The following is a 16,059-nucleotide window of genomic DNA, read 5'->3' on the forward strand; positions in this document are numbered from 1 at the left end:
TTGTGCAACCAGACCCCATCCCAAGCTGCAGCTGATTGGTCCAGAAGCGGGCACTGGCGGAGCTCAGCCAATCAGCTCTTTCCTGGCGACGAGACACACACCCCCGGTCTGCTCCCAGGGCTGGACACCGACCCGCAGATTCGGAGCCCCCGGGAATGGAGAGTGAGGCCCGGGGGAGCCCAGAGGAGGGGTGGAGAGATGTCTGCACTGCGTGTCGTCTGTACTTCTAGCCCCTCTTCCCAAGCTTGGCTGTCTTTGGGCCCCACGAGAGCCCTCGGTATCAGGACAAATTATTCTCCTAGCTTGAGGCGCCAAAAAGCCCTCACCCACACCGGGGGCTCAAAGGCAGTTTGTGGAATTAATTCTGCAGCTCTTCCTGCCACCCACGGAAGGAAGGAGAGGGGCAAGATGCAAGTTGGGCTTCGCAGGGTGGAGCGAGGGTCCCGAAGCACTGGGGCCCCCTATTGCCTCTGACCGGGCTGGGGGGAGGGGCTGGAGAGGACCCTGAGGGACTCTGGCTGACTTGTCAGGAAGGATGCTCAAGGCAGACCGCAGTCCCCTCCAGGAGGGGCCACAGCACGCTACGCTGCTCCACCTGTCACCTGTCTGATGGGGACTCCCATCTGCCATCTTGGCTTCCCCAGGCCCCCAAACAAGCGCAGCCCTCCACTAATGTCTGCCACGGCTTCCCTCACTCATTCATAAACTCATTCTTCAGATATTGACCGTCCTTCCTCCCACAAGCTGGATCCTGCTCCGGATATGGGGAGACTTGCTAGGCTTTGCCTTTACTCTGTCCCCTGAGTCCTTTCTCTGCTCTTCTCAGTGCCTGGAAGGCTGAGCGCTATAGACAGCACTGCAGGGCCTCCTGCCCCGATTTCCAGTTGGTTCAGCTAATGAGAGCGATTGGAGTGAGACCAGAGAGCAGGAGGAAGGATCCTTCCTATTTTCATTCCCTCCCAGCTTCAGCAAGGTAGGCAGCCAGACACCAAGAGCGCCCCACGGACCCTGGCCTCCTGTCTCCACCCCCTCCCGTCGTCTCCTGCTCCGCATCAGGGTTGATCTGGGTGATTGATGCATAGAATGTGGCAAGGTCATAAAAGATACTGTGGTGTCTGCCCTGTTCTTTTCTCGGATCACCTGCTCTGGGCTAAGCCAGCTGCCGTTGAGAGAAAACTCAAGCGGTCCTATGGAAAGACCCACGTGGCAAGAAACTGAAGCCTCCTGCCAGCAGCCAAAGAGTGGGCCAGCCTGGAAGGGGGGCCTGCCTGTCGATGGTTGGAGCCCTGGCCACTGTCTGGAGGGACCCTAAGCTAGAATTACCTAGTCACACAGGAGAGACTGCCCAGGGATAAATGCCGACCGCTTAAAGCACGGAGTTCTGGGGTCGTTTGTTACACAGCAATAGAAAACACGGCACCGTTCTGGGAAAGGAGCTCTCGTGGCTCCGGTCACAGCTTGTACTAAGCCCTGCCTGATGCAAGATGTCACTGCGAACAAGACAGATGCCATCTCCTCCCCCTTCGGCAATACCACTGTTCTCACGGGGGACGGCCAACCGTGTGTCAGGAGACAAAGAGATCAGCCAGATAACTTGGGAGACCAGTGAGAGAAATGAAGCCCTAGACAGGGCACCGGGTGACCGGGGGTGCCATGTCAATGACGGGGCTGGTCACAGAAGGTTCTGGAAAGGCTGAGTCTGAAAGGAGGGGCTGGGGAGCCCAGGCAGAGGTGGAGGCAGGAGAGATCTGGATGCTCCAGGAACCAAGAGGAGGCCCAGGTGGCCCGAGCCGCCGAGTGAGGGGAGTGGAGAGGGTGAGACAGGAGATTCGGGCGGGGGGCCATGGACAGGGTTTGGGTTTTAGTGAAAGTAGGACACCAGCCCACGTGGGAGGTTTCTCAGCAAGGTTCTTGGGGGATCCACATTGCTGTGACCTTGCACATTGCTCCCTGGCTGCTCCCAGAGCACAGAGGGCTGGGAGGCATGACGGGATGTGCGGGGCTGGCACTGGGGCCCAGGGGAGGAAGGGGTCTCTGAACTTGCCTTTGACATGATCTGTGCTGGTGGTGTGATGTTTTGGGTGGGGGAGGGGTGACTCAGGGACACCCAGGCAGAAATGTCCAAGAGGTGGGTGACTTTTGAGCTGGAAACTGGGCTGTGGATAGATCGACACACAGTCATGGGCGAGATGGGGTTTTGCCTGTCCCCTCCCTCTCGGGGCACACACAGACCCACCCCCATCTAGGGCCTAGGCCCATGTCCAGGTGGGACAACAGAGGGGGCTTTGGGTAGGTTGGGACTCATTCGAGGGGGGTCATCTTTGTCATGGGGTTAGTGGTCTGTTAGTTAGTCACCGAGACTGGACAAGGAAGGGCTATTTCCTTTGTCCCACGTCACTGCTGAGGGAGACGGCCCCTTGTGGCTGATGGCCTTGACATCTCTGATCTGAAGTTCTCAGATGAAAGATCTAAGAACCAGAAGTCTTGGCCAGCCCCGAGCCAGCTCACGTTTTGGGGTGAGTGCAATCAGAGGCTGCCCTTATCACCAGCTTCAGGGCCCCAGAGTCAGGACCTTCAGCCCTGGCCTCGACCACAACCAGGAGAGCCCTTCCAAAGGGCCTCTCCGGCCACATGGCTTTGGGTATGGCTAGGGGAACCAGCCAGGCCCCGGAGCCTCCGACCGGGCTGACACCCCTGACTTGCTCTGGAAATCAGGAAATCCCAGGCTGTCCCTTTGTTCTCCAAGACTCTGAGCCCACTCCCTGCCTCAGTGTCCCACCACAGACCTGCTGGGTCCGAGCACCCTGCTTGGCCCGTGATGGGTGCTCACTGACTAGGGACAGCTTAGCTTCTGGGTAGAGGTGCTCAGTCCTGCCAGGCACACTCTGGAGAGAATCAGTTCACTGAACCCCGCCCCCCAGCTACGGCTCTACATGGCCGGTATTGTTATGCGCCTTTGGAATTGAGGAAAACACAGGTCAGCTAAAGAAGTGGCCTGAGAAAGCTACCCCATGCTGGGGAGGGGTGGGAGATGGGGGGGGGGTGGGCGGCAATGTTTGTGTCCCCCACCCCCCAACTCATAGGTTGAACCCCATCCCCGGGTGATGGTGTCTGGAAGTAGGACCTTTAGGAGGGGAAGTGGGATTAGATGAGGTCATGAGGGTTGGAAGAAGAAAACAGCTAGCTGGCTTGCTTTCTGCCAACATGAAGCCACAACAAGAAGGTGGCCGTCTGCAAACCGGGAAGAGGGCTCTCGCCAGAACCGGACCGTGCTGGCATTCTGATCTTGGACTTTCGGCTTCCAGAACTGTGAGCAATACCTTTCTGTTCATTCTAAGCCACCCAGTCAGGGGTAATGTGTTGTAGTAGCCTGAGCTCAGAGCCCCCCAGGTAGCCCCTGTACTCCCCACCCAGACGGAGGGGACAGGTCTCAGCCCAGAACCCCTTGGGGCACCTCCTGTGTCCTATGGTTTGCATGGGCAATTACCCACCCGCAAGCCCTCTTCCTCCGGACCAGATGTAGCCCCACAAGTACCCCCCCCGGCCCCACCCTGAGCACTGGGAGCACTGGGAGCACAGGGGTCCGGTGCCTGAGCACCAGCCTGCTCCCCGCCCGGAACTGCATCCAATCACACCTGCGACATCCCCTGTAGCAGACTTTGGTCTTCCTCAACTCCAAAACGGGCATAAAAATAACATCCCTCCTATTGAGCTATTCCAAGTGCCCTGTGATATGTCACCCCGTCACCCGGGGGCATCTGAATTCACGTTCCAGAAAAGGCAGAGAGGTCTGGCACCTGCGAGGCCTCGGACAGACCCTGCTCGCAGCTTCTCAGGGCCGAGCCAGATAGAATGGGAATGAGAAGGGAAGGTGATTCCAGGCCCAGCTGGTTCCCCTGCGGCTCCAGGTGCCAGCCCCTCTCCCCCAGGCCCCGAGGCTCCCAGCCTGCCAGCCCGCCTTATCCGCTTTTTCTTACGTCCCCTGTTTGAGCCCCGTATCCTTGCCTTCTGCTGCATCCCACCACCAGCACCAACACCCCTCCTCCCCCAACGCCTGCCCCCACCCTTCAGAGCTCCCTCCTCACCTCAGAACCTTGGCCCCAGACAGCCCCAGGAGCCAGAGAAAAGGCCGCAGACAGAGGTCTGGATGGAGGCCCAGCTCCAGAACCATGTTGCCCGTGCTCAAGTCTGCGCTCAGGCCAAGGGAGGGTGGGTTTGACCAGCACGCCCTCCCTCTTCTCCTCAGTCCTACTCTGGAAGCAAAAGCTACCCTCAGGCACTCCTGGGTCCTGCTCTAGGCTTCCTGGCCCTGTCACAGAGGAAGTCCTTCTTTTGGAAGCTGCTGGAAAATGAGGGATGGGAGAGCAGCGCTCCAGAGTGGAGCTGCCCCCACACTGGCCCTCCCCTTCCCTGCCGGGGTCATGCTGGGTAAGCTGGCCCGGCACCCTGTGAGGAGGGGGCAGGCGCTCCCATCCGGAAGTTGGCTAAGCATCACCCGCCCTCGGAGCTCTCCCTTCCCAGCTCAGGAAGCCAGGCAGACGTGGGCATGAGCAAAGTGGGGGGATGTGTGTAAAATGACATTCAGCCTCCGAGAGGAAGGCCATTGGGAGTGCTGGGGACTGAGGCCCTGGAAAGCACCAAGCGGGGTCACTGCTAGATTTACGTGGCGCCTTTGTGCAAACAGGGTGAGGTCCACCACTAGACGGACGCAGGCTTGAGCCAGTGCCTGTGACTTGGTGGCAGAGAGAGGGCTGGAACCGAACTGCCTCCTGCCACCTTGGCGTGTGCCTGTCTTTGTGCAAGATACAACGCACACAACTGTCCGTGGCGGTCCTTGCCCACATCACTGGGGTGGCTACTCAGCTCCAGTCCCATAAAATGAGGGCCCCCTGCTGCTGGAGCGTCCCATTATTCAAGGGCAGCTGAATAGGGAGGAATGTGTGAAATAGTCTGAATTCTAAATGTCGGCGATGAGTCCGGATTTAATACCCCCAGGCGTCAAACAAAACCTGGGCTCGTGGATGCTGGGCCTTTGGACAGGGTGGGCACCCCAGGCCCCGCTGGCTTGTTCTCCTTGGGCCCCGGGCAGTAGTGACCAGCCCTCCCTGGACCTTTATCTGCTCTGGCCAGAAAGGCACCTGCCTCCCACCCCCAAGAGGTGGCCGGCTCAGACCATGGCTGCCCTACCGGCTTGGGGCAGTGGATGTAGCGGGCCAGGCTGATGATGAGGTCGTGTGTGATGGGGTCCACCAGGTTCCTGAAGCTGGCGTAGCGGTACAGAACGTCGTCTAGAGAGGTCGACTCCATGCCCAGGTCCTGCAAGAGGATAGGATGCCCAGAGGTCAGGGGCGGCCCAGTCTTACCCTTGAGTCCCACCCAACACACCCAGAACAGCCCCCTGGAGGTGGCTTAGCGCCCAACCCCCCCACCACACACCCTGGCCAGGGAGGAGACCCCGCCCCCAACCTTCAAGAAGCTTTCCTAGTTGCAAGGAAGCATCTTAGAACCTCCCCCAGAGGGACAGGAAATCTGGAGATGCTCTTCCCCATGCACGCAAGTCTCCCCAGCCCTCCAACCTCGGACGAAGACCACTCCCCCAGCCCGCCCAACTCAGGAGGAAGCCAAAGGTGGGCTGGCCCTGGTACGAGAGGCTGCTTTTCTACATAGGGCAAATCTTGGAAAGGGCATGTGTTGTAAATCCCCCTGCTCTGTAATAGAGTCCCATTTACTGATAATGATTTTTTTTTTTCATGCTTCTGTGGTCATCTTTACTACTCCTTCTCCTTTGCCTTGGGGTTGGGAAGGGCAAGTTTCTGGATTGCGGGATTGCAAGGAAAAGCTGCCGGGGACCCAGAAGGAAACCCCATCAGGGCTCCTTTTGAAAGGATATAAAGTACGAGGGAGGAGAGGGAGCGTGGGGGAAAGGGGCCCTGAGCGGGCTGGGGGCAGAGGTTTTCCAAGCCTGAGGAGGGACAAGGGTTTGGGGGGCACCACACTCTGAGAGCCCCAGCTGGGAGCCCCTTGGAGACACCCCTGCCCACCAGCACGGGAGCCCGCGAACTTGGCCAAGAACAGTCACCAGTGTGGAGTAGGACCCAGGAGCCTCCTCCAGATGTTCTGGCCTAAGACCCCCCAAGATTCTTGCCCCACCACAGGGAAAAAGCAGGCTCCCCAAACACGACTAATGCTTGAATTCCCCACCAGTCAAGTTGAAAGAGCCTTAATCGCTTTAGAGAAGCCGAGAAACATGGTTTTCTACCATAGAGGGCTAGAATAAATTTTATGCCCTGTACGCATGAAAGGACATGGGTAAACACCGTGACTTTCTCAACACCTGTCCCTGGTTTCTGTTGTTGTCAGGTGGGACTGTGGTTTCTGTCCTCAGCTTGGTGCCTTGCCCAGACCAGGCCATGACAGGAATGATGACATTCCTGCCCACAGCCCACCCTGAGGACTAAGGGGACCACTGAGGGTGGGCAGGGAAAGCAAGGATGACCCATTTGTGCTGCCTTCACCCTCTGGGCCCCTAGGCACCCCCACAAGCCACTCATGGAGCTGCCCCAGCACAGCCCGGAGGAGGAAGGCTCCTGGGCTGGGTGGCCAGGATCCAGCACCCTGGGGACATGAAATGTCACCTGATGGGTGAGTCCCAGCAGGGATTTGCTCCCTGTCATGTCAGTGGGGATCCTGAACTTTTCCAAACACCTTCCCCATGTGATTCTTAGAAATCCCAGTAAGGCAAGCAGGTTGGGCATCATGATTCCCAATTTACAGATGGAGAAACTAAGGCCCAGGGTTTCAGGAATGGGATGAACGACATGACGGTTCTAGTTAGCACTGAAGTGCAGATTTGAAACATGTGAAGAGCGTACACATCCTAAAAGTTCTCGTTGGAAAGAAAAAACACGTTTTTTCTCCCCCTTCCCCAAAATGACACGAGGTGAGGATGTTAACTTACTGTGGCCATCGTTTCAGCGTATGTAAGTCAACCATCATTCTGCGCAACTTAAACTTACACGATGCTCTAACGCAGTTATATCCCAATAACAAAGAGAGGGGAAAAAATCACATATAGTAAAGATGCTTTTATTTTTATTTTATTTTTATATTTTTAAGACTTACTTTATTCATTTGACAGAGAGAGAGAACACAAGTGGGGCGACCGAGTGGCAGAGGGAGAGGGGGAAGCAGGCTCCTCGCTGAGCGGGGAGCCTGGGATCACGACCTGAGCCGAAGGCAGATGCAGGTGCCCCTATAAAGATTTTTTAAACAATAATTTCAGGAGTGGTGGGGGTGGGCCTACGCCTCAGCCGGGGACTGCTCTGCCTTATCTTCCACGGGAGTGAGCTGGGCAGGAGGTGGGCTGGAGGGTAGAGATGCCGCCCTGAGGTTTGGTGACTGACATTTCTAAGGGCAAAGAAAGAAATGGTCTTTGCCGGGGGCATCTGGAGGGGCCTGGGCACCATGCCCTCCGCCCTGCTGGGGAAACTTGCTGAACCTGCCCTCTGGCTGGGTCTTACCTGCCACGGAAGAGACACTTTGCTCCCTTCTCCTCGTTAGAAAGGAATGGACACCAAGGGCCAGGCTTGAGGGTCTTGTCTTCCATTCAGCAGGACTGACTCTCGGAGGCTAGGAACCCTCCGTCAGGTTCTCTGGCTGCCGAAATAATTTCCTGGGGACCTAGATGCGGGGCTCGAGGGCTGGTGCGGATGCTGGCAAAGGGAGGCTTTGCCCAGTCCCAGAGCTGAAGGCCTTCATGGAACTAAATAAAACACCATCCTAGGCCTCTGTCCCTACCCTGTCTTGTACCATCCCTCGGCCAGGGCTGTGTCCTGAGCAAGCTACCTCACGTCACTGAGTCTCAGTTTCCTCATCTGTAAAATGGAGCCAGTGACCACCTCCGTCACAGGTAAGTGAAAGGAATAAAACCAGGTAGCACGTAAAGCCTCTAGCAGGGAAGAATATCACCGACACAGCTCTCCCCACCCCACAATCCTTCCCTCCACCCCCGCCCCTCTGCAAGAACCCTCCTCTCCTCACGCAGGGATTTGTGACCTCTTTTTGGACCACAGACCCACTTGAGAAAGTGACAGAAGTCACGACCTCTCTCTCCAGAAAACCTGGGAGTTAGGCCTCATGGTCAGCAGGGCCCGGATCCATGGGATCGCGGAACACAAACTCCTTCTTAGGAATGTGCAGAAGCGCAGCCCACCCTCCCTGCGGCAGGAGGAGGCTGGGAATGTAGGAAATTTGGGGGGGGGGCGTCAAATGGCCTCTGTTCTAGGGTCTTGGAAGGCCCCTGTGTCATAGGGCCAAGGCTTCCCTTTCCTGGGGCAGGGACCCATGGGTGGAAACAGAGGGGTGGTGACTGTCACAGTCAGAGGCTGGATTTGTGGTCACAGGAGGACAGAAGATAGATTTACCTTTCCTTTCCTGCCTGTCCTGCAGGCTGGGCTGCCCCTCTGTGAGTTGTTGCCTGAACACAGCCTCTGCCTCCCCCACCTTGCCCCCATGTACCCCTCTGCTCAGCGTGCACCCCGTCTCATGCTGGTCTCTGCTCCCTGTCCCTGAGGGCCCCTGCAGAAAGCACCACATTCCAGGTCTACCCAGTCCTGACCCACTGACAGTCCTGACCGTCGGTGGGCCGGAGACGTCTTCCCTCTTGGGCTCTGTTGGCCCATCTGTGAAATGGGCTGATGAACCACACTCGTAGTTACCAAACCGTATTTTCAAGATCTTGGGGCTGACTGATGGCAAACACGAGAGAGGCCAGAAGGGTCCTCAAGGCTTGGGACCCATTTCTCGACAGAGCAGCTCTGCTGGCCTCCCTTTGGTTAAAAACAAAACAAAAGAAAAACCTAACAAAACAAAACAACCCCCCAGAGTAGTTCCGTGGCCAAAGCGAAGTTTGAAAACCCTGGCCTGGCTGACTGCTTGGACTCTTGCCCTCCTACCAGCCCTGCCCCGTCTTCCCCTTCCCCTCCTCTCTAAGCCAGTAAAGGCCTTCCATCTGGGGAGGACCAAGAAAAGCCTCCTTGTGAACCCTGGAGGCTGAGGCAGGTCTGGGCAGAATGTTCTTCCCAGAGCCCCCATTCTGTGTCTTTATGCCCTTGTGGTCACTCTGGGCTTCCGACCCGCTGACAATGGTCCCAGCTCCCCGGGCTGCTGTTGTTGGGGTCATTCAGCTGTTGCTTGGGGGGTGGGGGTAGGTGGGGAGCAGGCAGGAGGGGGGTGGGGAGGAGTGTCTGGGTCTCTGCAGGAGGCAGACTTTGCTTGGAGAGTGTCACCTGCAGGGGACCAAGGGGGCCAATGGCCAGCCCATGCCACCTCGCCTAAGTGGGGTCCCCATGTCACTTGAGTGAGAAGAATCAGGTTTAAGGACTTGTTCCAGTGGGAAGAGAGATGATGGGCCTGAGGTTGGGGTACTGGCCTTCTACAAAGCGAGCAGAGACCCACATAGATCACCATTAGAGCAGCATTTCTCAAAGTGTGGTCTCTAGTCCCTTTCAGGGGGCCCTGTGATGTCCTCTTCTCCGATGACCTATCAGCACGACCTAGATTTTCTTTGCAGACTTCAGCCAAAACAACCCACCGCCAGAGACCCAGTGCAGAAGCGGCAGGTGTGAGTGTCCAGCTGTCTTCTTTAAAGCCACACATTAAAGAGATCCACAAAAGTGTGAAACAGTGTCACACTCCTCAGTAAAAGGCTTTTCTTACGGGGAAAAAAGTTTTTCTTTTGGAAAATATAGTTATTTTTGTAAAAGTTCATTTCACATGCAAGATTATTAATTTTAAAAGAATGAATAAATAAATCTTTTTTTTTTTTTAAAGTAAGCTCCATGCCCAATGTGGGGCTTGAACTCATGACCCCGAGATCAAGACTCGCATGCTCTACCGACTGAGCCAGACAGGCACCCCCAAAATGAATACAGACACCTGTAAAATACCTTTGTTTCAATTTCTAATCTAGTGCCTGGCATCCATCCACTAGATTTAACCCACATAAAGAAAATCTCTTTTTGAGGTCCTCCGTGATTTTCAAGGGCACAAAGTTTCCTCAAAACACTAAAAATCAAATAAATAAATAAAATAAAAACACTAAAAATAGAACTACCATGCAATCCAGCAATCCCACTTCTGGATATATATCTAAAGGAAATGGAAAGAGGCCACTGGAGAGCTACATGCACGGCCATGTTCACCACAGCATTATTCCTAATATCCAAGAGACGGAAGCAACCTAAGTGTCTATCCATGGCGGAAGGGACAAGGAAGCTGTGGTATATAAATATATACAGACGACAGAATACTATTCCGCTGTGAGAAAAAAGGAAGTCCTGTCATTTGCAACAACATGGATGGACCTTGACAGCAAGATGCTAAGTGAGATCAGTCAGACAGAGAAAGACAAATACTAGATGATCTCACTTACTTTTTTTTTTTTTAAAGATTTTATTTATATATTTATTTGACAGAGAGAGATCACAAGTAGGCAGAGAGGCAGGCAGAGAGAGAGGAGGAAGCAGGCTCCCCGCTGAGCAGAGAGCCCGATGCGGGGCTCGATCCCAGGACCCTGAGATCATGACCTGAGCCGAAGGCAGAGGCTTTAACCCACTGAGCCACCCAGGCGCCCCTCACTTACTTTTTTGAAAAAGATTTTATTTACTTATTTTGAGAGCTAGAGAACAAGCGAGAACACAAACAGGAGGGGGCAGACGGAGAAGGAGAAGCAGACTCCTCGTGGAGCGGGGAACCTCACAAGGGGCTGGATCCCAGGACCCTGAGATCATGACCTGAACTGAATGCAGAGGCTTAACCCATTGAGCCACCCAGGCGCCCTCCAAAGAGACTAGATCTTAACTGTTCCCACCACTAAAAGAAATGACAACTATGTGATGCCCAGACGTGTTTGCTAACCCAATGGCATATGGCAACATCGGTGTATCAAAGCAAAGCTGTACACCTGAAACATACAATTATTATATAATATTATTGAAATGACATCTCAATTTCATATATTGTATTTCAATGATAAACACAGTAATTATATATTAAATAATACAATATCAATTATATCTCCTTTTTTTTTTTAAGGTTTATTTAATCTCCACACCCAACATGGGGCTCAAACTCATGACCTAGAGATCATGAGTCGCTTGCTTTTCTGACTGAGCCAACCAGGCACCCCTCAGTTTTAAAAAGAGATTAAACAGAGTATGAAGAAATCCTGATACCAAAAGAAATTTGAGAACTTCAGGGTTACAATAATGGGGTGCTCTGGGAGAAAGGGGCTAACCTGAGGGTTGGGGAGCTGGGTTAGGAGCTGGAAGCCTCTGAGAAGGGTTTATCTGCTCCAAGCCTTCCCTTTGGGTCCCAGGGAAAACTCCTACTCTATACGTAGCAAGCTTTCCTTCTTTCTCGAGTTACCCTGACCCCTTGAGTGCTGATCTGAGGGGTCCGGGAGAGGGAAGTTCCCCACACACGCATGGATGGTGTCTGGGAGAAGGAGCGACATCAGTCCAAGAGACTGACTCCAGACTTTCAACTTAGTGACGAATGGCTCTGGAGAACTGGCACCCTGGGGACCAAGTCCATAGGACCTGGACAGGGGCTGGGAGGGAGGGTCACTGGGAATTTCCATGCTTATCAGCCCACCAGCTCTATCCCCTGGTTGGTCTTTGGGGCTACCACTGGAGATCCAATTTCTGCTCTTACTTTTTTTTTTTTTTTTTTTTAATGTTAAAACTACTCTGTTGACAATACGATTTAGCATTCTGCATTCAGGTTTGGACACGGATTTGGGGATTGAGCTGGCGTATTTGCTACCTGTCCTCAGTACTTTCCCACGACTGGACGCATACCTGTCCTTTGCGTTCTCACATGGCTGGAGGAGTTTTCCTCTCTGAAGGAATGCATAGGGGGGTTTGCTTTCTGAGCTCTACCCTATCCAAAAAAATTTTAAAAAATATTTTGCTTATTTATCAGAGAGAGAGAGTGCAAGCAGGGGGTAGGGGGAGAGGGAGAAGGAGACGCCCCACTGAGCAAGAAGCCTGATGGGGGGCTCCATCCCAGGACCCTGGGATCATGACCTGAGCTGAAGGCAGACGCTTAACCAACTGAGCCACCCAGGTGTCCCCAAAACTATTTTGGAATGAAATCACACCTGCAGATGATCTGGCTAGATAATGCCCCAGTCGCTACTCATCACTTGGCTGCCCTTGGCATGGCCGCCCCAGATGACTCTGAGGCCAGCTGAGGCTTGTCTTTAGCTGCTTTTTTCTGCCCCAGGTCCACAGGATGGTTTTGCCACCAACCTCTAGCTGCCTCTCCTGGATAGCCCCAGCACACTGTCCCGTTCCTGGAAACACCAGTTCAGCAAATAGGGGGACCTAAAAACCCATTTCTGTCTTTATAGCAATCTCTCAAAGTCACCAAAGGGGCATCCCTACAGGATAACCCTCAAAACTCCAAAAATCCCTGCCCAGAATCTCTCCCCTGACCCCCAAATGCCCTTCAGCGTCACCTCTCCATGCTGCCAACCCTCTCAGCACCCAGCCTTTCCCTTCCGGATACAAACCAACTTAACATCTCTGGCTGATCCGGATCTTAGATCAACCCCCTCCCCACCTGGAAAATACCAAGTGTTAGTAAAGACGGGAGGAAATTGGACCGCTCCCGCTTGCTGATGAGAATGTAAAAGGATGCAGTCACTGCGCAAAACAGTCTGGCACTTCCTCAAAAAATTAAAAACAGAATTACCATACACTCCCCCAAAGAACCGAGAGCAGGGACTCCAGCCAGTATCTGCACACCTGTGTTCATCGCAGCACTATTCACAGCAGTTGAAAGGTGGAAAGAACCCAGCCGCAGAGGAATGGAGAAATGAATTGTGGTTGACACATACAATGGAATCTTAATCGGTCACAAAAGGGAATTGAAATCCCACAGAAGCCACACCCTGGATGAACCTTGAGACATCATGCTAAGTAAAATAAGTCCCTCGCAATAAGTGGGACTTTTATGAGGTTCCAAGAGCCACCAAATTCACAGAGGCAGAAAGTAGGACGGTGGCTCCCAGGGGCTCGGGGGATAGGGAATGGGGAGTTTGTGTTGACCGGGTACGGAGTTTCAGCTTCGCAACATGACAAAAGTTCTGGAGGTGGATTGTAGAACAATGTGAACACACCCAACATTGACCTGTAAAAATGGTTAAGATGGTACAGTTTTGCGTATTTTGTAACAATTTAAGAAGAGACCCAGGAAGGCAAACCTAGACACCTTCTGGAAGTAAGAGGCAGCATCTGGAGAGGGGGGCATGCGCACCTGGCCAATTTTTTTTTTCTATCACACTCGGTTATTAAAAGTTTTTGCCGCTGTTTGCCCGTCTTCCCATCTCCAAACGCAAAACTTTTTCACAGCCTGTCTTTTCATCAGGAAAACCAACATTGGCTCCCGGAGTCTTCTGATTTTATCATTTATTCTTTTATTTTATTTATTTATTTTAGATTTTATTTATTTATTTGACAGAGATCACAAGTAGACAGAGAGGCAGGCAGAGAGAGAGGAAGGGATAGCAGGCTCCTCGCTGGCAGAGAGCCCGATGCGGGGCTCGATCCCAGGACCCTGGGATCATGACCTGAGCCGAGGTCAGAGGCTTAAACCCACTGAGCCACCCAGGCGTCCCTATTCTTTTATTTTATTTTTAAAAAGATTTTATTTATTTATTTGACAGAGAGATAGAGAGAGAGAGCACAAGTAGTCAGAGCGGCAGGCAGAGGGAGAGGGAGAAGCAGGCTCTCTGCTGAACAGGGAGCCTGATGCGGGCCTCGAACCCAGGACCCTGCCGAAAGCAGCTGTTCAACCAACTGAGCCACCCAGGTGCCCCCGTTTATTTATTTGTTTTAAGGATTCTGTTTCTAAGTAATCTCCACACCCAGCGTGGGGCTTGAACCCACAACCCTGAGATCGAGAGTCGCACGTTCTCCTTCCTTGTCCCTGTTCCGCAGCACGAGGCTCGGCTCCCACTGCCTCCAGTAAGGACCACAAGTGGACCAGCATTTCACTCCCCTGCAATGCGTATTTTTCTCATTAATCTCGCTTTCCATTTCACCCTCTTGTTTTTTCCCATCTCAGCTTGGCCCCTCCTGGTGGCATTTTGTTCTTTTCTCACCAAGTTCACTTCTTCCGGATCCTGCTATAGATCATTGGCAGAGGTCAGGGTTCAGCGTCCATAGAATCCATTTACCCTACACCCAGGGTTCCCGTCCCCCTCACTTGCTCACCCTTGAAGGAGGCTCAGTCTAGCAAGATCCACGTCTATCATCTGCCTCGTGGGAGACACTGTGATTTATAATAAGAAATACATATTTGTCCTTTGTCCCCATTTCTGGCACAGAGAGCTCTTTAAAACCCCTGAAATTTCATAAGTGATGAAAGTGACAGAAGTGTCTTGTCATGTTAATGAGGTGGCTTTTGGAAACCCCCTGGATCACCTAGTGAAGGGGGCTGGTTGCTGCCATTAGAGGGCTGGAAATGTCAGTGCCCCCCCAACCATCCCCTGCCCTATGAGTCCCTTCCACGTAGCCGTTCCTGAGTTACATCCTCTGTAATACATGGTCATCTAGTAAGGAAACTGTCTCCCCGAGTTCTATGAGCGGCGCTAGCAAGTTAATCGAACCCCAGGAGAGGATCGGGGGAACCTCCAACCTACAGCCTGTGGGTCAGAAGCAAAGGCGACAATCTGGACTTTCAGTTGGCATCTGAAGTGGGGGTGGCGGGGGCTGTCTTGTAGGACCCGAGCCCTCACCTTGTGGGATCTGGGGATTCTCTCTCCAGGCGGACAGTGTCAGAATGGGGCTGAGTTACACGGCACCCGGCTCGTGCCGGGTGGTGGTGCCTGTTGGTGGAAAACCGCACACCCGTGCACTGGAGTCGGTAACCGGACTCTTGACCTTGTCCCAGGGCTGCTTCCTGGGTAAGAGTCCACTCCACCTCTTCAGGCTCTGGCTTGCTGAGAAAGCCAGCTCAGAGCCCAGCCTTGGACACTGAGCCAACATGACTCTGACCTTGGGAAGGGATATCTCCCCACCCCCACCTCCACCTCCCCTCCCCCGCCTCCTCCCTGCTCCCTGATGGCTCCTGGACGCAGGGGAGGGCCGAGCCAAGGGAAGGCTGTAAGCCCCACTCTTTCTACCCCCAAATCACCACTTGAGCGGGAAAGGAACATTTGCCTGACTTCCTGATTAATGAAGTCTTCAGACGGAGGAAGAAAGAGGTTTCCCTCCTTCCTTCGGGAGGCCTCAGATCCATCACAGGAAGCCGGGGGCCAGCTCTGTCTGTCTGACACGGAAAGGAGGTTCCTCCCAGACTGTCCACCTGTCTCTGTTTTCAGCATTTTTCATCTTTTTTTTTTTTTTGGCAGGTCTTCTTAGGTATTTTAGGGGAAGGCTGGGGGAAGCCACAGAGGAGGCTGCCAGGCGCTCGCTATTTTAAACCACGGCCACCCCCTTCCCTTTTAAATTGAGGTTCTAAACCCATTCCCAGAAGGAAGGCCCCACGGGAAATTAGCTCGCCTCGGTCTCTCCCCTCCAGGCATGATTCCACAGCGTCTGCAGCAACAGAGCCGGCAAGCAGGAAGGTTGCAAGCGCTGAATATTAACCAGCCAAGGTAGACAGCTTCAATATGGAAACCACCAGAGCCTGCATGTGCAAAGCTGCTTAATGAGGTTGTAATCAAACACAGTCCACCAGAAGGAGATTAATAAGAGTCCAGAGGGCAAGCAGGAAGCAGAACCGGCTCCTCTTCTCCCCACCTCCCACCTGGGCTCCCTAGAACATCAGAGGCGGGTTCTCCTGAGGGAGGGGATGGGCACGGTCATGGGAATACTGGCCTCCTGGGCTGAACCAAACTTGTGTCCCCGCCCCCATGACATTCTGGCTGGCCTTCCAGGGGATTCCCAGGGGAGGGAAGGGAACTATCAGGTGCCCTCCGGGAAAAGCAGCCCCAGGAAGTCTCCAGGAAAAGGAGCCAGAACGTCTCCCCCAGCCAGAGCTGGAGCG

At 53.8% G+C, this 16,059-nt stretch overlaps 1 protein-coding gene across 2 annotated transcripts in view; it reads right to left on the minus strand.

The window, feature by feature from the left end:
• Positions 1–16,059, minus strand: part of LRRC75A (leucine rich repeat containing 75A) — a gene marked incomplete at both ends in the record, with an annotated part of 43,112 nt that overhangs the window by 9,670 nt on the left and 17,383 nt on the right. For both annotated transcript variants that reach the window (XM_080826780.1, XM_080826781.1), the window contains one exon: positions 5,188–5,316. In XM_080826780.1, coding sequence (XP_080682906.1) covers positions 5,188–5,316 — 129 coding nt within the window. The remainder of the gene's footprint in view (positions 1–5,187; positions 5,317–16,059) is intronic.

The sequence above is a fragment of the Martes martes genome (assembly GCF_963455335.1).
Source record: "Martes martes genome assembly, chromosome: 16".
In the NCBI taxonomy this organism is placed as follows: Eukaryota; Metazoa; Chordata; class Mammalia; order Carnivora; family Mustelidae; genus Martes; species Martes martes.